Source organism: Rhinopithecus roxellana, chromosome 6, assembly GCF_007565055.1.
Source record: "Rhinopithecus roxellana isolate Shanxi Qingling chromosome 6, ASM756505v1, whole genome shotgun sequence".
Taxonomy (NCBI): Eukaryota; Metazoa; Chordata; class Mammalia; order Primates; family Cercopithecidae; genus Rhinopithecus; species Rhinopithecus roxellana.
This window is the reverse complement of record NC_044554.1, coordinates 17,864,889-17,889,113: the sequence shown is the minus strand read 5'-3', so window position 1 is coordinate 17,889,113 and position 24,225 is coordinate 17,864,889. Positions and strand designations below refer to the sequence as shown.

At 35.3% G+C, this 24,225-nt stretch overlaps 1 protein-coding gene across 2 annotated transcripts in view; it reads left to right on the top strand.

Moving 5' to 3' along the window:
- Positions 1–24,225, top strand: part of MAGI2 (membrane associated guanylate kinase, WW and PDZ domain containing 2) — a 1,518,597-nt gene that overhangs the window by 857,039 nt on the left and 637,333 nt on the right. For both annotated transcript variants that reach the window (XM_030933117.1, XM_030933118.1), the window contains exon 3: positions 17,195–17,314. In XM_030933117.1, the coding sequence (XP_030788977.1) occupies positions 17,195–17,314 (120 nt within the window). The remainder of the gene's footprint in view (positions 1–17,194; positions 17,315–24,225) is intronic.

Sequence of the window (24,225 nt, the reverse complement as noted above, 5' to 3'; positions counted from 1 at the left end):
TAGGAGTAGATGTTTGATTTTGTCAAATTTTCTGTCTACATCCATAAAAATAACTGGGTTTTCTTCTCTAGTCTGTTGATATGGTGAATTATATTGATTGATTTTTGAATATTAAATCAACTTTGCATACCTTGTAAAAGCTCTATGTGTTCATGGTGTATTCTCCTTTTTACGTATTGTTACATTCAATTTGCTAAAATTGTATTAGTTTTTTGTATGTATGTTCATGAGGAATATTATCCTGTAATTTTCTTTTCTTTTCTTTTAATGTTTGGTTTTGTGATATCATGGTAATACTGGCCTTGTAGAAGGAATTAGATGTTTTTGCTTCTTTTTCAGTTTTCCGAAAAAATTTGTACAGAATTAGCATTATTTCTTTCTTAAATATGTGGTGGAATTCACCAGCGAAGCTATCTGGCTCTGGAGTTTCCTGTAAGTGATAGTTTTTAACTAAAATATCAGGTAGACACACGCTGACATACACACACACACACACGTATGCATACAGGCTCTCTACTGTCCACAGAGAGCCTGGACATTATACATATTAAACATGCTTTAGTTGTATCTTTCAAAAATGTTGTTCATTTCATCTAAGTTGTCAAATATATTGGCATAAATTTATTTATAATATACCGTTAATATCCTTTTAATATCCATCAAACCTATAACAAACTTAATCTTTTGTTGCAACAACTGATAATTGGTATATTTCCTCTTCTTTCTGAGATCAGTCTCGCTTGGAGGTTTATCAATTTTATTGATTTTTCTCTTAGCCAGCTATTGATTTTATTTTTTTCTGTTTGTTTAAAAAATTTCTACTATGATTTTTATTGTTCTCTTTCTTCTTAATTCGAGTTTAATATGCTCTCCTTTTGCCAGTTGCCGAGGTCATTGATTTGAGACCTTTCTGTGTTTCTAACATAAGTATTTGGAGTTAAACATTTGTCTTGAATTCCTGCTTTAGTAACATCCCACTAATTTTGATATATTGTGTTTTTAGTTAGTTCAAAATGATTTCTAATTACCTTTTTATTTCTTCCTTGACACATGAGCTAGTTGAAAGTGTGTTAGTTTCCAAATATCTAAGGCTTTTCCAGATCTATTTCTGTTATTGGTATGTCATTTAGTTTTATTGTGGTCAGAAAACATCATTTTATGATGTGTCTTGTATAAAGGCAATGAAACTTGTTTTATTGCTGAGAATATGGTCTATCTTTATACATTTTTCATGTGCAGTGAAAAATAATGTATATTGTTAAGTGTTCTATAAATGTCAATTAGGTTAATTTGGTAGATAGTGTGGTTCAAGTCTATAACTTTACTGGTTTTCTGTGAACTTGTTTTATCAATTATTAAAAGAGGAGTGTTGAAATATCTCAGTATCATTGTGGAATTATCAGTTTTTTTCTTTATAGCTCCATGTATTTGCTTCATGTATTTTGAATCTCTAATTAAATACATAAACATTTAGGATTTTTTGTCCAGTTAAGGAATTGACTCCTTTATTATTTTGAAATGAATTTCTTTATCACTGTTAATGTTCTTTGCTCTAAAACCTACTTTTTCTGATGTTATTCTAAATTTCATTTGACCATTGCATAGCATAGCTTTTTCAATTCTTTTACTTCTAACTTTTTTGCATTATTGTATCCAAATTATGTTTTTTGTAGGCAGCATATAGTTGCACTTTGCTCTTTTAAACAGATGATCTGTTTTTCAATAGTGTGTGTGTATGGGTGTGTGTAGATGTTGCTGTAGGCTTTATATTATACATCTTTAACTTATCCCAGTCAGCCATCAAATGATACATCACTTCATATAATGAGTATAAGAATCTTACAATAGTATGCCACTATTCCCATCCCCCACCCCTTGTGCCATTGTGGTCATGTATTTTGATTCACTATATTGTTACTTTTGCTTTAAACCATCTCTTACCTTTTAAAGGGATTAAGTTATATATTTTATATTTACCATTTTCAGAACTGTCTCAATTGTTATACAGGTGGCTGTATTTGTCTGTATCTTAATAACTTGTGTCCTCCAGGATGATGAAATACATTTTATTTCACTTTTGTCTATCAGCCATGATAGGCATCAAATATATATTTGTTGAAATTGCTGCAAGTCATTTCTATTATGTGACTTGTAAAAGGGACATATGACTTGGCAAACTAGAGCTTTACCTAATTCTTAGTATTTTATCATTTCTCTATTTTTAGAAAATTACTACTTTTTCATCTGCTCAGAGCACTCGTATTTCTTTTTAAATGTTTGTAGCTTCCTAATTCAACAAGTTTGGACTTTTCTTTCCAAAGATATCAATCCTTGGTGCACCCCAGCTACTTTCTTGGCATTTCTTAGTTATCTTTCTGAATATCCTTACTCTAACTTGGCAACAGTTTAGAGAGTATCTTACTTCCCTCTGCTTCTCCATATATTTTTCAAATTGATTCGTAATAGTTGTATGTATTTAAGAGATACTTATGTTATTTGGGTACGTGTATACAATGTGTAATGATCAAATCAGAGTAATTGGGATAGCCATAGGATATTTAATTCCCAGTTTTATTATTCTTTCCTGGCAGAACACTCTATCTGAATGCTGAGTGCTGGTTGCCCATATCCCATTCACAAGGCACACCCACACTCCCACCTGCTGCTCTCATCTATCTCCCACAACAAAATTTTTTTAGAACATTTTGTGGATGATGGTGAAGTGTGCCATTGCCTAGAAGCCTGGCCTGTACTGCCAGACTGCCCAGGTTTGAATCCTAGTGCTGCCACTTGGGCAAGTTACTCAAGGTATAAAAAGAGTAAAACGCCACCTACCATATCAAGTTGCTAGGAAAAAATGAAAGAGATAATGCATGCAAAAAGCAGAGTACAATGCTTCATGTAAGGTCAGCGCTCAAAAAGTATTAGTGCTTGTGAATATTGTATACATAAAAAAATTTTCATATAATTCCTTACTTTGCCATATTAATCAGTCATGTCTTTCTCCCTTTCCTACTAGATTGATATTCATTCTGAAACATTTCATATATGTTTGGACAAATGATAAATTTGTGAAAGAAAAAATTGAAGGCCCCTAAGTGATTACCGAATATATTAAAAATTAGCAGATAGCTTTGCTATAGGGCTCTCTCCTGCTGAACCAATTTTCAATATTTTGCTATAATGCAGCACAGAATCAAATATCTTGGAACACTTAACCTAAGATAATTGTTTTTCTTTGCTTATTTTCATATGCTACAGTAATTTTACTGAACCATGGTCCTAAACTTAAAGTTTATGTGTATATGTATATTGTTCATATACAACTTTATCATGTAACTGTTAATCTTTATGTCAGGTAATGACAAACTTTCTATCAAATGTAAAATATTACTCTGAATACCACTTTATCCAGTAAGTGATAAGTAACTTGATTTCCATGGTGAACATGTAGCATACACATGGGATATTACAGATACAACAGCATAAAATTTGTATGTAATATTCAGGAGCACTTAGAGGCTCCACGTTTCTTCCCTGCATGAAATGTCTGATAAATTCCTTAGCCCACAGAAGGTCTGCTAATATAATTATACTCTAAAATGGAAGCATGGTCAACAAGATACTGTTATTTACCACTAAAAGATGCAATGCCTTCAGTAAATACTGAAGGAGAAGCTCCTTCACTCATAGGAACAGATGTGTTTCCACTCTTGATCTAGCATCACAAAACACATATTTCCCCTGACAACTTCTTGTTCATATTATTTCAAAGATTGCATAAGAACAGTCCTCTCTTGCTTTTTGAGAGAACAAATATCTATGATCCTTCTACAGATATTTTCCCCAATTTTTTTCTCTGTATTAGAAAGCTACCTGGTTGTTTTGCAGAAGTTTTCAAAAACAATAGACACATGAAATGTAACACTTAATACTGGCCACACCAACAGAAATAGTCGTGTTTTTCTCTCTTGAGGCAGTGCACTCAAATGCTGGCACTGAAGTTGCATCTTGTTGATTTACAAGTACAAATCTAGGAGATAAGATCATGAAGACACAAAGGATCAAAAACCTAATGTAGGGGTGAGCAAACGACTTCCTACAGGTCAAATCAGTCCACCACCTCGTAAATGCAGTTTCATCGGAACATAGCTGTGCTCATTTGTGTATGCCTTATGTGTCCACTTGTATCTCTAGTAACAGTAGTTATTACAGAGACAGTATGGCCAGCAAAGCCTAGAATACCTACTAGAATACTTACTTGTCTAGCCCTTTTAGAAATTTGCTGAACTCTAACCCAAAGGAATAGCTTGGATCTAAATGGGGAGATAAATAGCTATTTAACCTTTACTGAGGAGGTTAAATACATGCACTGTATTAGTCCATTCTTTTTTTTTTTTTTTTTTTTTTGAGACGGAGTCTCGCTCTGTAGCCCAGGCTGGAATGCAGTGGCCAGATCTTGGCTCACTGCAAGCTCCGCCTCCCGGGTTTACGCCATTCTCCTGCCTCAGCCTCCGGAGTAGCTGGGACTACAGGCGCCCGCCACCTCACCCGGCTAGTTTTTTTGCATTTTTTAGTAGAGACGGGGTTTCACCGTGTTAGCCAGGATGGTCTCGATCTCCTGACCTTGTGATTCGCCCGTCTCGGCCTCCCAAAGTGCTGGGATTACAGGCTTGAGCCACCGCGCCCAGCCTAGTCCATTCTTACACTGCTATAAGGACATACCTGAGACTGTATAATTTATTAAGAAAAGAGGTTTAATCAACTCACAGTTCTGCAGGGCTAGGGAGGCCTCAGGAAACTTACTATCATGGCAGAAGGGGAAGCAAACATGTCCTTCTTCACATGGTGGCAGCAAGGAGAATAATGAGTGCCCAGCAAAGGGGGAAGCATCTTATAAAACCATCAGATCTCATGAGAACTCATCATCACAAGAGCAGGATGGGGAAAACTGCCCTTGTGATTGAATTATCTCCACCAGTTCCCTCCCATGACATGTAGGGATTATGGCAATGACAATTCAAGATGAGATTTGGGTGGGGACATAGCCAAACTATATCATGCACATTTTTCATTCTAACATAGATTCACTAATGCCCCATAGCCTAGTTTGGCCAGCCTCAGCCTTTCTAGTTTTCTCACATACCAGATGCTCTACCCCTTCTTTTAGGCAGCAATACTTAATACGTTGAGTCTGAAAGTCAGGGCACCATCACCCTACCAGGTATAAACTCTCCAACCACTTGTTCCCCTTGAGGGGCAGGATGCTGAGTCAGCTGCTGGGCTGATGCTACTGGTATTCACCTCTCTGTTTTGTATTATGTCTCAATTTGTCCTGGCAAGTAAGTGTGTTTTCATACTCTCTCTAAAGGAGGTAAAGATTTATCTAAAATTATAAACATTTTCTCTGAAGAATTCAATATTTATTTTGATAACTCACTATTAACTCAATATCTATTATGCCAGAAGTACCTTAATTAGCTTTTTAAATTTCCTTACAATTTTCTTTTATATTTTTAATTCCTAAAACTTTCCTTAATCTCTGGTAATAATTGCATTTCTCAAGTATAGTGATTTGAGAGTCTACAGAGCCAAGTGTTTTGCTTTGTTTTGTTGTTGTCGTTACAGGATAGTTTTCTTCTGATAGGTTTATGTAAAAATTTCCAGCAGGGGTCTCAAATGATTATCTGACAGTGCACAATACACATTCCTTTATCTTGTATCACTCTTAATTTGCTCCCCAATCAGGAAGGAAATACAGTGGTCTAAGATTAAAACCACAGTGTTCTGGGGATTATGACAATTGGATAGAAACTGAGTCCTGCTGCCCTTCATGCCTAAATCTGAAAAATATTTCAATATTTTGAAATCCCTGGATGTTAACTGCCCTCTTTCTTTCATCTGGATTTTCTGATACTCTGAAGACTCTGTGTTCTACTGTCTACCTTGGGCATTTCAGAATATAGATGCCATGGGGACATATGGTGATACTAAAAGTTAATGTCATTGCAAGATTCTAACAGTGATAAAATGATAAAGTTATGATCCACTAAACCTTCCATGAAATGAAGGTCACTGAGTAGTGTCTCTGCGTTGCTCAGAGGACTGGTGGTATCTACGCAGTCTAGTTCTGGCCCAGATTAATTTTACATGAGGAGAGTATAAAAATTTTAAGCTAAATATATATTGTTTCTATAAAAAGCCACTGATCTTTCTTTTCCTTAAGTTCAATATGTAATCTTGAAACATCTACTAAATAATAAATTAGGGAATCAAAAACCTCCTTTTATTAATTCTATAGAATGCCAAATATAGAACATCTCTAAATTAAATATTGAAGAATTAAAATCAAAAGTTCAAAAATAAATTAATTGGTAACAAAAGGGTCATTTGTCTTCTTCCAATCTCTTAAAACATTCAGGAAATTAATAGTCAAGTCAAGAATCTTGGAATTATGGTTGGCTGCCCTACTTTATTGGTGAGAATGCAGTGTTCATCTCTCCTGGAGTTAGTTAGGTATGTTATATCTATATATTGTGAGAATGGATCAAAAGCCTAGACTATAGCTGTCAAGGAATCTGATTTTATTGGGGTGAGTCATTTTATCTATTTATGTCTCTGAATCCAAGTAGTGAATTATTCTGTACTGCGAATGCAAGTGAGGTAAAGATGGAAATATGAAGAAAGCAATTTATGCAACCAAAGTTTCTTTGGCAATCTGCGGGGTAGAGGAGAGGGATTTTGGTGTGAAGGAATGGCTAAGATTTGGGTACAAATGTTTTGTTACCAATGTAGTGATGATTCAAATGAGTGAATAAATGAAATTGTTCACTTTGGCCTAGTTTGTCTTCAGTGTAGAGTGCTGGTATGTCAGTGGTCAAGGAATCTTGATACTGTTGGTTATTAAATCTGGTCATTTAGTGTAGAAGCCTTAAAATTGAAAATACATTGCATATACATCAACTTCAAAGTAATCGCCCCAAACATTGCCAGTTCTTTCTTGCTCAGTATGACAGGATTTTTAGTTCAGGTGATGAGCTCAGCTTTATTTTTCTTTTCTTTTTATTTTTTTCTTGAAATAGGATCTTGCTCTGTCACCCAGGCTGAGTGCAGTGGCATGATCTTGAGTCACTGCAGCCTTGACCTCCTGAGCTCAAGTAATCAATCCTCCTACCTCCGCCTCCCAAGTAGCTGGGACTAAAGATGTGTGCCACTACACCGAGCTTATTTTTAAATTTTTTTGTAGAGATGAGATCTCCGTATGTAGCCCAGGCTGGTCTCAAACTCCTTAGCCCCCCAAAGTGCTGGGATTACAGATGTGAGGCACCATACCTGACTGAGTTCAAGTTTTAAATGATATTTCTCACATCTACCCCTCATTTACTCTAGTGTTTACAGCAGGGACCTAATTGTGCAAATAAAACCATGGAATTAATAAAATGATATGGTGGCCTAAATAATTTGTTCTAACAGAGAGTTTTATGAGTACTAATTCCAAAGTACATGTTACCTATCACCTGATTTCATTTGATAAGTATGGTTGTAAACAAGCTGTAATTTTAACATTTAGCAAGTCAGATAGCTTGGTATATGAAAATAATGCAATGCTATTATTTCTTACTTTTTGTAGATCTACAGATTTTTCATTTGTCTTCTATTTTTGACATCTACCATATTGTTTCTTCATGTGAGAAATCTTCGGCATTAGATGCTTGTTTTTTCTTAACATATTATCATGTATCACTGCTGGTGAGCTAGATCAAGCTTCTGTGTTTTTCCCAATATCGGCCATACTGTTGCACAGATAGAACCAAAATAATTTATATTACTTCAAATAATAAAGGTATTTATAAGCACACATAAGTAAAGATTATTTCTCAAATTCATTTAACTTCTAAAGAACACTTCACTATGAAAAATACTCCTCATGACTCTGTGCATCTATGCACTAGAAAATGAAGAATGGCTTGTTTTCTCTGAATCCAGTACATGGCTCCAGGGCCAATGCCAAGTCATGACCCGCATGCTTTATGGGTTGTTGTAGTTATATTTGATGAGGAAATTTAACAGTGTGTTTATTTTGGGTTCCCTGAGATATGAGTGAAATTAGAGCAGTGGTTCTCCAGTTATGGTTTCTGGACCTGCAGTGTCAGAGGCATCACCTGAAAACTTGTTAGAAATGCAAATAATCAGGCCCCACCCAAGCAGGGTGACTCAGAGACTCTGGGGAGTGAGAACCAGCAATCTGTGCTTTAACAAGTCCTCCACGTGGTTGTGATGCAGCCTGTGTTTTAAGAAACACCAAGTTTGGGTCTGATGCTGCTTCAATCCAAACTGTTAAAATTTAAAACAGTAATTGATGCCATATGGGGCACTATTTTGAACCTTTATATCCAAGATATTCAAGGAGAGGTTTCTTAAAAGCCTGTTTCTGGACGATACCTAAACATTGTTAGTATATGCCAGTGCTGCTTTGAACAAAAATTGACAACATGCTATCTTAGGAGAAGAGAGAGTTTTGAAACAATTACTGAGGTTTAGAGCAACACACTGTTAAGAAAATAAGTCAAAGTAACTACTGATATTTTACAAATGGATTTGTCAGATCTTCAATATTTTATAAAATGTACATAATGTTTTATTGAGGCTATTAATAATTTTTATACTTAAGTGATTTATTTCATCCAATGGTAGGTTTTAATTTTTTTATCTTAAACCAATCCACCCCATCGTTAACAGGAAATCTATAAGGCACACATTACTTTATAACCTGTCTATCACATACAATTCAATGACCCAAACTATATTATTTGCTTTGCTTACTTTAGCTCTATGTTTGCATAAAACCATACTTTAGGATTTTATATGATTGAAAATGAACGTAATAAAATCCGAGGCCTAGACTGGTTGTGTAAAAATTGATTACAGGCATTGGCCAAAGGAATATATCGGATGTGTGTTTTTATTGGCAGCACACACAAATATGGTGATTGTGTTCTTACTTGCTGATGAGTAACTGACCAACTTAAGTGTCTTCAAGAATCAAAGAGTTAATCAAAGGCTGAGTACAGAGGAAGTCATTCTAGCTGTCAAGATCTATTTTTTCCAGCTTGCAGTTGAGAAACACCAGGAAGAAAGGGAGAATATATGAATAAGAACAGAATTCAGTTTCTCACATTCTCACACAATGACCCATCTGCTTAGAATATATTGACTTAATAATTAATTCCAAGTCTGTTTCTTTAGCAACTATGTATTGGGTACCTGCCATGCAGCAAGCACTATGGAATTTTTAATATATCAGAATAGATCACGATAGATGACTGCACTGAGCCATCATCTAAGTAATAATACTGTCTGTCAAGCTGGTGACTCTTTGAAGAAAAGTATTTTACTAAAACTAGGAAATAGCAGAAAGCTGAGGGGAAATGCGCTTTAGAATTATATTTACCACAAATGCCATGCCCTTTTCTTCCTAAGACAAAAAGAGCAATGTTCCTTCATTTAAACAATAGATTAATAAAAAAATTTCATTGGCACTCCCAGTTGCCATGGTAACAAAATGACAAGTCGCCTCCATGTGATTTCACTGTGTATCAATAAGCTAACCATTTGGGAGATAATGCATTTTGTTTAGACATGTCTTTTGAGCAGAAGTACTGTATGCTTTCATTAACTCATGAAGGAGGTGTTGTTCATACAGTACTTAATTTAGCAATTAATAAGCTGTTTTGTTTAAGAAATTAATAAAATACGAAACAAAGCCTCAACTTAGTAGCATTTTCTCTTTCAGTTCTATTTTCCTTTGGAGGAGTGGTCTGGAATAAATAATAAGAATAAAATATATAAATCCTAACTTGGATAATAAAACTTATTTTGGACTTTCCTATGCAGCACTTAGGAAAGCCCCAACCAAAACGGAAGAGCAATAAAAGAAGGTGAGCTTCAGCTATATGATGAATCATCTATATTCCCTCTTTTATTCTCCACATCTTCCACCCTATTTCTAGTGCTGGGTAATTACTTGTTATTACTGTTGAGTCTTGTTTTGCTGTCAACTATTCATTTTTTGAGTTGCAAAAGCAACTGTAATTATTTCAGCATAAAAATAAGGTAACCACTTCAAGAAATTTAACTTGTTTCCTCAGTCTAGATATTAATTACCTTTAGCTGCAAATTACCATTGTACAACACTTCATTTCATGTCATATATATTTTCCTTATTTTTAGAATCATATTACTTTCCAAAGAGGTGTTCATAGATTTCCAATTGCTTTCTCCTTCTTCAGCCACTGTCTTGCCCATTGACATAACACCAACTAATATCCTTTCTTCCCAGACACATAGATCTAAAATCATGCTTTCTGGCTTTTGTTGTAGGTGCTATGCCTGCAGGTAAAATTAAATGACCTACTAATCAGGTTTTATGAGCACTTTCACACTTTTCAAATGACTCAGCAAATGGCAAAAACCTTCTAGCAGCCTAGGCTGTAGGCATTACCTGTTTTACATGTCTGTCTACAAAAGACAAAAGGACCTTTGTAACTAGTGGCCAAGCCATTGTGTACTACATCTTAGTGTGTAATCAGACAAAATGGATTTATATCTTGACTCATGTTTTTTTCATACCCAAACAGTAAAAAAGTCAATTTGTATCTTTAGGCATAATATTTTTTTCTTTATTATAAGTGTTAGCCTAAATGAAGTTAAGTGATTTAAAGCTTTGATTATAATATATTCCAAAAGTAAGATACCACCAATGATATTTGTGAAACTGTAGTGTTCTTAGTAGTACTATTAATATTACTTAAAAGGAATGCAGATATTGTTGGCATGGTGTTTATGCTTTTACTTTTTATCATGCCCTTTTATATCTATTATTTACCTCAGTGCATAAGAAAATTGGTGAAGAAGTAAATAATGTTTTTATCTAGGATCACATATGTAAAACATTAAAACAAAAATGGAACGTAGATGTCCTCAATTTTTAATCTAAGAATCTTTTTATCACACCATTTTATCACACCACATGATTCTTTCACTTTTTTTAAAAAAAAAAAAAAGCTTTTAGGTTCTGGGGATACATGTGAAGGTTTGTGACATAGGTAAACTCCTGTCATGAGGGTTTGCTGTGCAAATTATTTCCTCACTCAGGTATTAAGCCCAGTACCCAATAGTTATCTTTTTTGCTCCTCTCCCTCCTCCCACCTTCTGCCCTCAAGTAGATCTCAGTATCTGTTGTTTCCTACTTTGTGTTCCTAAGTTCTCACCACTTAGCTCCCACTTATAAATGAGAACATGCAGTATTTGGTTTTCTGTTCATATGTTAGCTTGCTAAGGATAATAGTCTCCGACTCCATCCATGTTCCCATAAAACACATACCCTTCTTCATTTTATAATTGCATCGTATTCCATGGTGTATATCTACCATGTTTCTTTATCCAATCTGTCACTGAAGAACATATAGGTTGATTCCGTGTCTTTGTTATTGTGAATAGTGCTGCAGTGAACATTCTTGTGCACGAGTCTTTACAGTAGAATGATTTATATTCCTCTGGGTATATACCCAGTAATGGGATTGCTGGGTTGAATGGTAGTTCTGTTTTTAGTTCTTTGAGGAATTGCCATACTGTTTTCCACAATGGCTGAACTAATTTACACTCTAATAACAGTGTATAAGTGTTCCCTTTTCCCACAGCCTCATCATTTTCTTCTTTTAAAAATGAGGGTTGACATGTAAGTGTGTGTGTACACATACACCAGTCATTAGAACCCACCATGCACTGTCATGTTTATCAATCCTTTGAAAATGATTTTGATAGTTCAGAAATACCTGTATCAGGCACCAAGATGTTAAGCCAAATGACCTAGGCTAATCCAAGCAATTACTGAAATAAGTGAAATTTCTCTTTAAGGATGTAGTAATTCTTTCTAAAATATGATCAGGCTCTTTCTGGATCCCCTGCTGACTTCCAGCAGTCTCCCGCCTAGCTGTCACTCACCTGGGTAGTGTACAGCCTACCAATATTGTGGGTCTCTGCTCCCCTTCAGGTCCTTTTCTTACAGTCTCTTCTCCTCCATCCTTTTCTCCATACTGTCTAAGCTGACAGAAATCTCAGTATTTGACCCACTAAACTGTGCGTAGGTTCTAACAATATGATTTATGGTCAATTAATAAGATTTAACCCTTTATAGCATACTATATAACTTTTTATTTTGTATTTATTATCTGCCTCTCCCTATTAAAATATTAATTCCATGAAAGCAGGAATCTTAGTCTGTGTTATTCAGAGATATAGCTCAAGCATCTAGAATAGTGCTTGGCACATAGTAAGTACTCAGTTAATATTTATGGCAAGACTTCATTAAAAAAAAAATCTATGATGTCATTTCTGTTCTTTCAGGCAATAGTACTTAACCTATAATCCTTGTCGAATATTTAAAATGTGCCAGACATTGTCTTAAGTATGTTATATGAATTATCCCATTTGTTCCTCACATTAGCCCTATGAAGATGCTACTACTATTGTTCCCATTTTACAGATAAGAAAACTAGAGTTTACAGAAGTGGAGAACCTTGCTCAAGGTAATACTGATAACAAGTGGCTGAGTCCCAAAAAGTACAGGCAGCTTACTTTCAAAATATCATCATTTTAAAGGTAGTTTCTTTTTCATTTGAACCAAAGAGTAATTCTAATGATGGAAATTTTAGGTTAAAGAGAAAGAAGAATGACACATGACAAGCCAGAAAGGAGGGTATTAAACAAGCAGAAAATTCTTACATTATGTCCTCTCACATGTTCCATCAAGGCAAGCCCATGTAAAGAAACTCCACAAGCTGGCATACCATGAGAGTTGTGTTTTATTGTAAATAATAGAATCATGGCTTCCTTGATTCTTCTTGACTCTCAGTATTTTTCTCTCTCTCCCTTTTCAACCCACTCTTCTGACTTTAGATTGGATAGACAAGCCTTTAGAGAGGAAAGGTGATCGGTCCTGTGCTTCACCAGGGCTCATCAGGAAGTTCAGTGATGAACTAAAAGAGGGAGGCAGGCACACCAGTGACACAGTCACCGCCTAGTCCAGGAGGGCCGTGCTGGGGTCAGAGACAGTACAAACGGGAAGGATGATGTTGTGGAGCTATGGGACATAGAGCTTGCCAAATATTTGGAGATGGGATAAAGGAGTGAGGGAGGACTCAAAGGTAGGTGACTCTGAGGTGAAAGTTTCAAACTAGCATGACTAGAAGAATGGTGGTGACATAAACAGGGGAGCAAGATGAAGAAATACATTTTCATGATTACGTTTTCCTGAAATGCTGTCAGATTTGCCACTAATGAGGGTGGAATAAAGACATTTTCAGACTTGCAAAATCTCAGACAATGTAGCTTCCATGCAACCTTTGACAGGAAGCTTCCGACAGATGTGCTCTGCCACCATGAGGGTGTAGACCACAAAAATAGACATGGGGTCTAGGGAAGAGGTGAAACTGCACAAGACAGAGGCAAAGTAACTCCCCAGGATAATGGCAAAGGATGATCCCTGGATGGCAGCTGACAGTCCAGATTGGAGCTAGTCAGAAGCCTCCAGGAAATATTTCTTCAATAGGATGAACTTGAAAAAGTATAAAATGTATTTGTGAATTTTGAGAGGAGATTTATCTCTCAAGGAGAGAGTTTATTTAATGAATAATGAATGGAAAATGGAATTGAAAACATACTACATCTAGAGTAATCAATAAGTTACACACGGCCAGGCACAGTGACTCATGCCTGTAATCACAGAACTTTGGGAGGCGAAGGCAGGGGAATCACAAGGTCAGGAGATTGAGACCAGTCTGGCCAATATGGTGAAACCCAATCTCTACTAAAACTACAAAAATTAGCCAGGTGTGGTGGCACACGCCTATAGTCACAGCTACTACAGAGGCTGAGGCGGGAGAATCACTTGAACCCTGGAGGCAGAGGTTGCAGTGAGCCGTGATCTTGCCACTGCATTCTCAGCCTGGGCAACAGAGCAAGACTCCATCTGAAAAAAAATTTTTTTTAAGTTGCACACAAAAAGTCAGTACACCATAAGTTTCAGCTGGGAATAGATTTACGTAGAATTACTAATGTAAACACTTAACACTAATCTAAACACAAGATTGTTCCATTAGAAGAATGGAAGGAAAGCAGGAAGTGGTATGTGCAGTGGGGTTAGAATTGTAGACAAAAAAAGAGTTAGATTCTCATTTTCTTTAAAATCAAGAAATAATTACTAAAGTAAAAAATCAAGAGGCATATTAAAGTATTTAGAGATTTGGAGGTTAAATTAATCAACTACAATCAGTGTGTTTGACTCTGGATAAAAGGAAAGGGGTACCGGGGACTGAGGGTCTCCTTTTTAAAAATAACAAGTCTTATAGAATTGTTTGAAAACTTAAAATATCTGTATATGCAACTTTGACAAATACAATATTTTATTTATTTAATTTAAAATATGTAATTCTAAAAGAAAGCAAAGGAAAAGAAATTTGTCTTAGCAAGATGGATGATAATTCCAGTAAAGGCTTAATTTTGAAGGAAAAATATGAAAGTAATGCAGATACGAAAAATGAAAATTAGGAAACTTTAGGAAATTTGGTTTCAGATTGTCTCTTACTTTACCAAGAAAGAATGAGCTCATGTCTTGTGCAAAAAGTCAAAGCAGCTGAATATTAGAAAACATTGGGAATATAAGAGAGAGAGAGACAAGAAGACACACACAAAAGAATTATCAAGCGTCAGGAGGATCAAACTGACATTAAGTAATCTGAATTGTGGAGTACTTTGTCAGAGAAAGTTTATTTTTTTTATAGCAACTGCCGTCAATAATGAAATAACCAACAGTGAACATGGGGGTTAATTATGAGTGGTGAAATCGTGAAGGTGAACTAAAGGAAAGAAGAGATTCTGGTTTTTTCCTAGTACTTTAGTAGTTAGGGAGGCAAGTAAGGCAGATTTGGGGAACACGAGGGAAATCACAAGAGATCAGGGACTGGAGATCATAATTAGAAAGAAGAATAGAATAGGAAAAAAGGATCAGAGACTGATGTCAAAGATGGAGGTGGCTACATTTGAGATTTTAGAGCAGAACTTCAAGCCACAATGAGGTAGGTGAATTTTCAGTCCAAGTAGGTAACCAGCATCATGTTGGGTCAATAGCAATAGTTGATACTCACTGATGTTGCCTATCACAGAAGGAAGAACTCGATCATAGAAGTCTGAAGTGCAAGATGGAGATGGAAAGCCATTTAGTGAACTGAAAGTACTGTGGGCCTCCCAAGAAGAGCACAACTACAAATGTTCACTAAAATTCGGTACAGCCGTGTTACTCCAACCAAGCAAGCAGCCCTGGAAATTGCCCTCAATCATGTGATCCGGGTGCTCACATGGTGCTAGAAATGTATTACCATACTGCAAGCAGTTAATTAAAGTGTGTAGCTTCTGAAATATGCAGATAAATTAGTAAGGAAAATTGAGTCTTTGTTATGTGATTTTTTTTCTTAATGATTGGAGTGTGTTCTAAATAAACAGAAAAACAAATTGATTGCCAAAAACTATGTTAATGCACTTTTAATTCACAAGGGTTAAGCACATAAAAGTCAGAATATCAAAAGTTAAGGTTCTCATAGAAACATTAATTTGACAATATTAAGCAGTAGGAAATACTGAAAAATGTGGCTCAGTTAAACAAAATAACCAATTCAGGGAAAGTCATTAAATATGATTATGGAAAAAAATTGTTTTGCAACCCCCAAAGACAAGTTATAAAACTTGATTTTAAAAAATAATAACTTCACATCTTAAAATATGTTTTCAATAGGAATTATTCATTTTTATCCAAAATCAAATTTTCCTGGCATATTGTACATTCTGACATTAGCTTCTGCTTCTCAGTTGCAGTCCAGATTTGATTCTAATAGACCAAAAGGAGAACTGACTGGCTATTTTCATGACCTAGTTGATAAAGATTTCAAATGCAGAGAACAAAAATAAAATTTAAGGATTTAAAATACTTATTTAGCATATAGACAATATGGGGGAGTCTATATATATGAAGCCTGCCAATGTACTACCTTATATATTTGGCCTCTATATTTCTGCATACTTCTTTGCATGTATGCATTATGTAAATTCCAATCTGACCATGAAAATGTCTTATGTAGGTGGCAGAGAAAAAGGAAGAAGCTTAGGACATAGTCAGGGAAGGAAGTATTACCTGGAAACAAACCTGCAGCCTTGAATATGTTTCTGTTTCTGCTGTTGCCTCACAAACTGGACAGCATGCCTGGAAGGCTGTGTTCTTCAGGAGAGCTGGACTGAGCTACAGTCTGAGCAGCTGATACTCCTGCCACTTTGGCCCTTATAGCTCCATTCCCTCTATGGGTGATGGAGGAGTCAGGAACAGTGGTCCCATGCAGTAACCCTTGGTAGGGAGTCACTTCAGTCAGAATTAGTGGCAGTAATGAAAGAAGGAAGGCCACATAAGGGAGAGCCTATGTGATGGAGTCAGAGAAAGTTTCTTCCTGTCAAATTAGATACTATATTCCCAGCGTCACAATTACTAGTACAATTTAATTATAACACATTTCTAATTATTATTTAATTTTAAGTAATAGTAAAGGTTTGTGATCCTTTAAATCAAATAAAAATGGTTCTGGGTGTAAATCTAACAAATGAAAACCAACAAACAGTCCTCCCAAGAGAAAGCAAGTTTATGAAAATAAAAAGATAAATTGACATTTTCCTAAGATCGCTACTTTCCATTGTATTTTATGTCATAGCGCAGCAGTCTGCAGGACAATAGAGGTTCAGTCATTGAGTGAAATATATAAATTCCTGAACTAGCAGACTGCTGGCTCAATATTCAAACCACCTCTTCAAAAAGGGCACAATGTTCTGAATTTTTCACTGAAAAATATATGCAGCCATATCACATGGCAATGAACTCTTTATAAGCTTGATGAAGAAAAGTGCTTTGTACATTTACTTTAATCTTTACCCCCTGCTGTTTTCTGTTGCCAAACAAACAGAAGGACAAATGCAAACTGCCAACTTGCAGGATGTACAAACAAGTGGCACTGAATATTCAGAAGTATGGTGGTATTTCTAAAGTTCAACAACAAATCACTTAGCATCTTTCTTTTGTTTTTACTTTTCTCCTATTCAGGCACCACAAGGCCACATAAGGAGGGTGAGGTCCCTGGAGTGGATTATATTTTCATCACTGTTGAAGATTTTATGGAATTGGAGAAAAGTGGTGCTCTCCTAGAAAGTGGGACTTATGAAGGTAAGCACAACGTTCCTGAGAAATCTCTTTTTTGTTGACCTCACATTTTTCTCATTCGATGGAAATGCATTGGGACACCAGGTTACTAATGGGCTGTTCTGGGTTTGAGAGCTTTAATAAGATGAGTTTAGAAATGTATCCTAAAAATGTTAAAATACATCTCAATCAAGTGTACTTTTAATATGCCTAGAGAAAATAATATATATTTTTAAGTATATTATATATGTATATATATACCCATTTTATACACACATACACACACACACACTGAAGTATTCTTGTGATTGTCTCCTGAGATTAAGCTGTGATCTTTCAGATAAAATGTCTTTATCTCAAGATGTCATCTAAAAGAAGGCAGGGCTAGAATTCTAGTCCTGTCATTATCTCTGTGTGGCTTTCTCAAATTACTCTACCTCACTGGCCTTCACTTTTCTCCTATGCAAAATGATGGGGTAGAAGAAATATGATCTGTGAATGAACTCCAAATCTCTACCACAATAGAAGTTTCCTTGTGTACCCAAATCAAACGTGAACAACAAATGAAACCAAAACCTTGAATGCAGGAACTATGCCTCAGTGGAAGAAGCACTGAAACATAAGCCAAAATCTCTGTTTCAAAAGAGGCTTCGTTATTTATCTGCTACAAAAATTAAGTAACAGTTAATGTCACTAAACCTTAGGAGTCTCATCTGTAAAAGTGGAATTATGGCATTAAAAATGCAAATAAGTAAAAATATGTTGAAATGATTGCATTTATCAATTTGGGTAACATATGCATCTAGTTTATATCTAATGAAAGTATGTATCTGTGTATATATATAATGAAATTATAACATAACTAAAAAAGTAGAAAATTTTTCATTCCTACTTCACAGTTACAAAGTATATGTATAGATTATTAAGTTCAAAGATTAGTTTTATTGAACTGCAATTAATAGTGATATTAAAAACAGAATTCATGATATATACTTTGCTGCTTAGCCTGTCATACATGCAAAGTTCAGCAAACATCATCAAATAACATGGGTTTGCCATGTTAACAGTTTAGCCCTCTGCTTTCTCCTCAGTTTATAGTCATGTGTCTCTTAATAAAAGGGATAGTTCTGAGAAATGCATGGTTAGGTTATTTCATCATTGAGGGAATATCATAGAGTGTACCTACACAAACCTAGATGCTACAGCCTGGCACATTCTAGGCTATGTACTGTAATCTGTTATTTCCAGGCTACAAACCCGTACAGCATGTTACCACATTGAATACGTAGGTAATTGTAACCTGATGGTAAGGATTTGTTTATCTAAACATACCTAATCATAGCAAAGGTTAAGTTAAAAATACGGTATAAAAGATTAAGACAGTATAGCTATATAAGGTACCTACCATGAATGGAGCTTGCAGGACTGTAAGTTGCTCTGGGTGAATACATGAGTGAGTGAGTGAATGTGAAGGCTAGGAAATTACTATACACTACCGTGGACTTTATAAGCATTGTACACTTAGGCTGCATTTCATGTACTTAAAACTGTTTTTTCTTCAATAATAAATTAACCTTAGCTTACTGTAACTTTTTACTTTGTAAACTTTTCCATTTTTTTTTTTTTTTTTACTTTTTGACTCTTTTGTAATAACACTGGGTTTAAAACACAAACACATTGTACAGCTGTACAAAAATACTTTTTCTTTCTTTGTATCCTTATTCTACAAGCTTTTTTTCTATTTAAAATTGTTTTACCTTTTTAAACTTTTTTGTTAAAAACTAAGACACAACCACACACATTAGCCTAGGCCTACACAGGGCCAGGATCATCAATATCACTGTCTTCCACCTTCACATCTTGTCCCACTGGAAGGTCTTCAGGGGCAATAACAGGTATGGAGCTGTCATCTCCTATGATAACAAAGCCTTCTTCTGGAATACCTCCTAAGGACCTGCTCAAGCCTGATTAACAGTTAACGTTTTTTAATAAGTAGAAAGAATACGCTCCTAAAATTACAGTAAAAAGTAAAATGTGGTAATTATCTAAGCCAGCAATATAGTTGTTTATTATCATTATCAAGTATTATATGCTATACAAAACAGTATATGCTATACTTTTTTTCTTCAACTTTTAAGTTACATAGGTAAATACATGCCATAGTGGTTTGCTGCACAGATCATCCCATCACCTACATATTAAGTCCAGCATCCATTAGCTATTCTTTCTGATGCTCTCCTTCTTCTCAGCACCCACCCAAAAGGCCCCTGGTGTGTGTTGTTCTCCTCATGTGTCCTTGTGTTCTCATCAACCAACTCCCACTTCTAAGTGAGAACATGCAGTGTTGGGTTTTCTGTTCCTGTGTTAGTTTTCTGAGGACAATGGCTTCCAACTCCATCCATGTCCCTGCAAAGGACATGATCTCATTTCTTTTTACGGCTGCATAGTATTCCATGGTATACCACATTTTCTTTATCCAGTCTTTCATTAACCATTCAGGATATAGGCATGAGTAAAAGTTTCGTGATGAAAACACCAAAAGCAATTGCAACAAAAGTGAAAATTGACAAATGGGATCTAATTAAACTAAATAGCTTCTGCACAGCCAAACAAGCTATCATCAGAGTGAACAGACAACCTACAGAATGGAAGACAATTTTGCAATCTGTCAGACAAAGATCCAATATCCAGAGTCTACAAGGAACTTAAAATAATTTACAAGAAAAACACATTAAAAAGTGGGCAAATGACATGAATAAACACTTCAAAAGACATGCATGTGGCCAACAAACATATGAAAAAAAGCTCAACACCAAAGATCATTAAAGAAATGCAAGTCAAAACCACAATGAGATACCATCTCACATGTCAGAATGGCTATTATTGGAAAGTCAGAAAACAACAGATGCTGGTGAGGTTGCTGTACTTTTACACAACTGGTAGAATGGTAGATTTGGTTATGCTAACATCCACAAACACATATGAGTAATGCATTGCACTATAATGTTACAAGGGCTGCAGTGTCACTGGGAAATAAGAATTTTTCAGCTCCATTACCATTTTATGGGACCACCATGATATATGTGGTCTGTCAGTGACCAAAATTTCGTTACACAATGCGTGACTGTTCTTAGTTTAGTGAACTGTAGTCATTCAAGAACTCAGTATTCTGAACTTATTAAAAATATTGAAATCTCTTCCATTAGCATTTATAAGGCAATCTAGGTGGATACATTTGCCTAAATTGCGGCTGAGACGTTGAATTGCTTCTTGCTACATTTACAGGAAATAGGCAAAAATACCCAGGAAAAGGAAACAGTTTTATGCATTAGTGCTGTACCTTCTTCATATGGTCAAAAATAAAAGATAGTAGAGATAGATTGAAAACATTTTAAATAAAGAAGTTGTGTTAATAATATAAAGCTGCCTTAAACCATATATGAAAAATAACTCTGTAAATCATGGAAAATAATTTTATCAAAGATGTTAAATAATACATTTTACAGAATAATTTCCCATGGGCTTTGTGACATTATTTAGTATCATTCATTAGTTTGCATCCTTTTAATGATAATGTATTATACTTTATAACCTTATTTAAATATCATTTATGTAAGAATGAACCAATGGCTTACCATACAAGATCATTAAAAGAGTAGTATGATTAACAATATGACTTTTTGTTTATAAAAATAAAAACTGATTTTATATAAGCTGAAAAATTACGTCAAATGTTAATGGTAAATCTCCATTGTTCTCGTGATACACTAGATGTCGTGACATTTAATATCAATATTTTAAAATACAGCTTAAACTTTAGGTTCCAATTCACTTTTGAAAGTAATGTCCTGAAACTGTATGAACATAACCAAGTTTTGTGAGCCAGAATGGGTTACTCTGAATCTCTTTCAGACAGCTTTTCAGTATGGCAGTTTAGTTTGCTGGGTTTGGTGCCAACTTAATTGGACTAGTGTGCATAGAGCTGGTTATTGGAGAGTAAGGCTGACTTACGTATAAGACTTTGACAATTGTATTAATACCATTGCTTAAAAATACACATTGTATACATGGATTAATAAGAATTTCTTTTCTCAGGTCACATAATGACCTGGGTAAACACCTAGGGAACATTCTCAAACCTCAGGATCTTCAGATTTTCCTGTAACTATAGCTGAGGAACTAGCAAAATTCACCTAATAAAAATTGCTGCATTTCTTCACTACTTGTCGTAAGCTCTAGACCTAGGGCTACCACTTAATGCGTTTTTTGGGGGTTTTGGTTTTTTGTTTTCATTTTGTCAGGGAAAACTAAAGAATGTCTTTTTGCACTGTTGGTACTTTCAGGATATACAGAATTCTGTGCTGCTCAACTAGACAAAGACCTGAGAACTTTTATATTGAGAAAGCTAGCAATTAGTGGTTTAATAAAAAGCCTCATTTATTTAAATTACACATTCTCCCTTCTGCAGCAGTTTAGGTCATTGCTCCCTTTCCTCCTCCTCGTCTAGTGCAGTCTCATGCCTTTGCAGTATTGTTTACAGCTCTGGGTCAGACCAGAAAATTCATCTATGATATTCTGTGAATACACCAAAGAAAATAAGGAATTGAGTTACTCTCAGCCTAAAGGTCACAGACCTTCTGTTAACTATGTGGGGTCTGTAAAACTGAAAGAGGGTCCTGGAATCTAACCCACAAACCAGAGCAGCAAGACTGCTAATGAAACTGGAGGTAGAGCCATAACCCCTGTTTCTTCTTGCTCATCTGAAATGCTTCCAAAATTGGTGTAATTATTGTCAGGGATATTAGGAACTACTAATTTTTTTTCTATTCACAAAGATCAAGAGAATCCTTTATAAAATATCTAGTTTAAGCTGCTAATCATAGAGAAAACCAATTTTATGGTGTTTCTGTGCTTCAACCTCACCACTGGGTTTTAGAACAGGAAGCACTCACCAGAAAAATAATTATGAGGAAAAAGCATATTTTAAAAATATTTTTATATGTGTGCGTTTTTCTTTTATTGCTAATTCTCATTTTAAACTTGCTGGATAGATGTGGCTAAAGCATAATTTGTCCTTTGGTTAGAAATCAGATAGATTGCCCTGATTCGTAGTCCTGCCTTTTAAGCCTTTTAAGAAATTAACTTTAAGTCCTTGTTCCAAAAGAGCAATTTTGTTACTTCCTGGAGCCTGCAAGGAAGGGCTTAATGTGCTTTAGTTACCATCTATAGCTATGCCACATGGCTGTAGGCAGGGTTTTAGTTGAGTCTTAAAGCCTTTCTTCTGCTTCCACCCCCCCATTCTGAAGGCCTCATTTGAATTTGATATAGAACATCTGCTGAATAGCCTTGCATGTGAAATGCCTGGAGGACTTGGCCATGATGGTACCAATCAGGTGTTGGAAAAGGGACTCTTTTGCGTGACTTGGATGATTTCATCCTCACCTTTCATATTGAATCAGGTTTAAAATTTAGTTGATAAATTTTATTGTTAACAAATTGATTATTAATAATCCATTATTGATTAATAAACCCTACTGATGAGTCTGACAAAATCTCAAGTAACATAAAAATGATGAACCTTCATGTTAGGACTGAAGGTGTTGACTTCCTGTGAAACACAGACCACAGAGCTCTTTGGATGAATGCAGATAATTCCCTTGGATTCAAGGTCACCTAGAGGTAAAGGTGAGATGCCAAGAGGTGGAATGAAATTAGTAAGTATGGCACTCTGAAAAGTACTCCAAGTACCTGTAAGGAAGACAGGTCTTTGGGAACTGTCCAAAGTGCTGAATTAACCAGGACTCCAAATCAGCAAATCCTGCCTGACCTACTTCTTCCAGGTCTCTGTGATTTTACATTCGTGGTTTCACTCAATACTTAGCAGTTGTCTTCTCAACCTGTGTGCTGAATGTCATCATTAACTAAACCTGCCTCCCCTGATCCGTGCCTGGACTGATTTCATTTAATTCACCTGCTGAGATAATCCACAACTATGTTCCAGAACACCACTTCTGTTGTAACATCTGCTACCATATTAGACTGTTTTGTTTTTAAAATAAAGCTATTTTTCTATCTATTGAAAAGGTCATTGATCCTAGAGTTAAATGTTTTCTTTAAATGGACATAAGCCCAATTGTAATATCGTCCCAATTTTTAAGAGGATCGAATCAAGACCAGCAAGTTATTTAGACATCTGACAGAATACAGTACAAATATGACATTTCCCTCCTCTTAATGTTGTGGTTTCTTATAATCGTGGACCCTAGTATACACATAGACTTGAGCCTACTGCAAACACCACACCAGGTTTCTTGAACGATTTTTTTAAGAGGACTGTGAAATTTAAGTTTTCTCATAACTACATAAAGGAGTGCTGTACTTCATGATGTAGCACATAAAATCCTATAGAAATTTATTAAGTACAAATAATTTTCTAGGCAATTAAGCTGAACACTCCTATGATGAGATAAGATGCATAACAAATTCTACACAAATCTATTTCATTTTACTAAAATCAACTTTTATTTTAGCATAGGTTGATGTTGAAATTTTTAATCGGAAATTTTGAATCTGCAATCAAGATTGCATTGGGTGATAAAGAGATACTCGTAAAAAAATCATTATTGGCACCACAGATCATCTTGAGCAAAACTATTCTATCAGTTCAAATTTCTAACCACTGAAATATAAATAATATTTTTTGAAAGGCATATCAATGCTTAAACTGATGCTAAGATTTTTGTCATTTTAGAAGATCAAAATGATTTCATTTTTTCCCTTTTCTTTGCACACTATTACAAGACAAAATTTTTACTGTGTAAGTAATAACCTTCATAGCAGCAGTAGATTCTTGGCGCTTACAGTTAAAAGGGTCCAGCTGTTTTTTACCTATCCAGGTTATAGCATTTTTTTACTTTTGACTCCTGTTTCTGGCA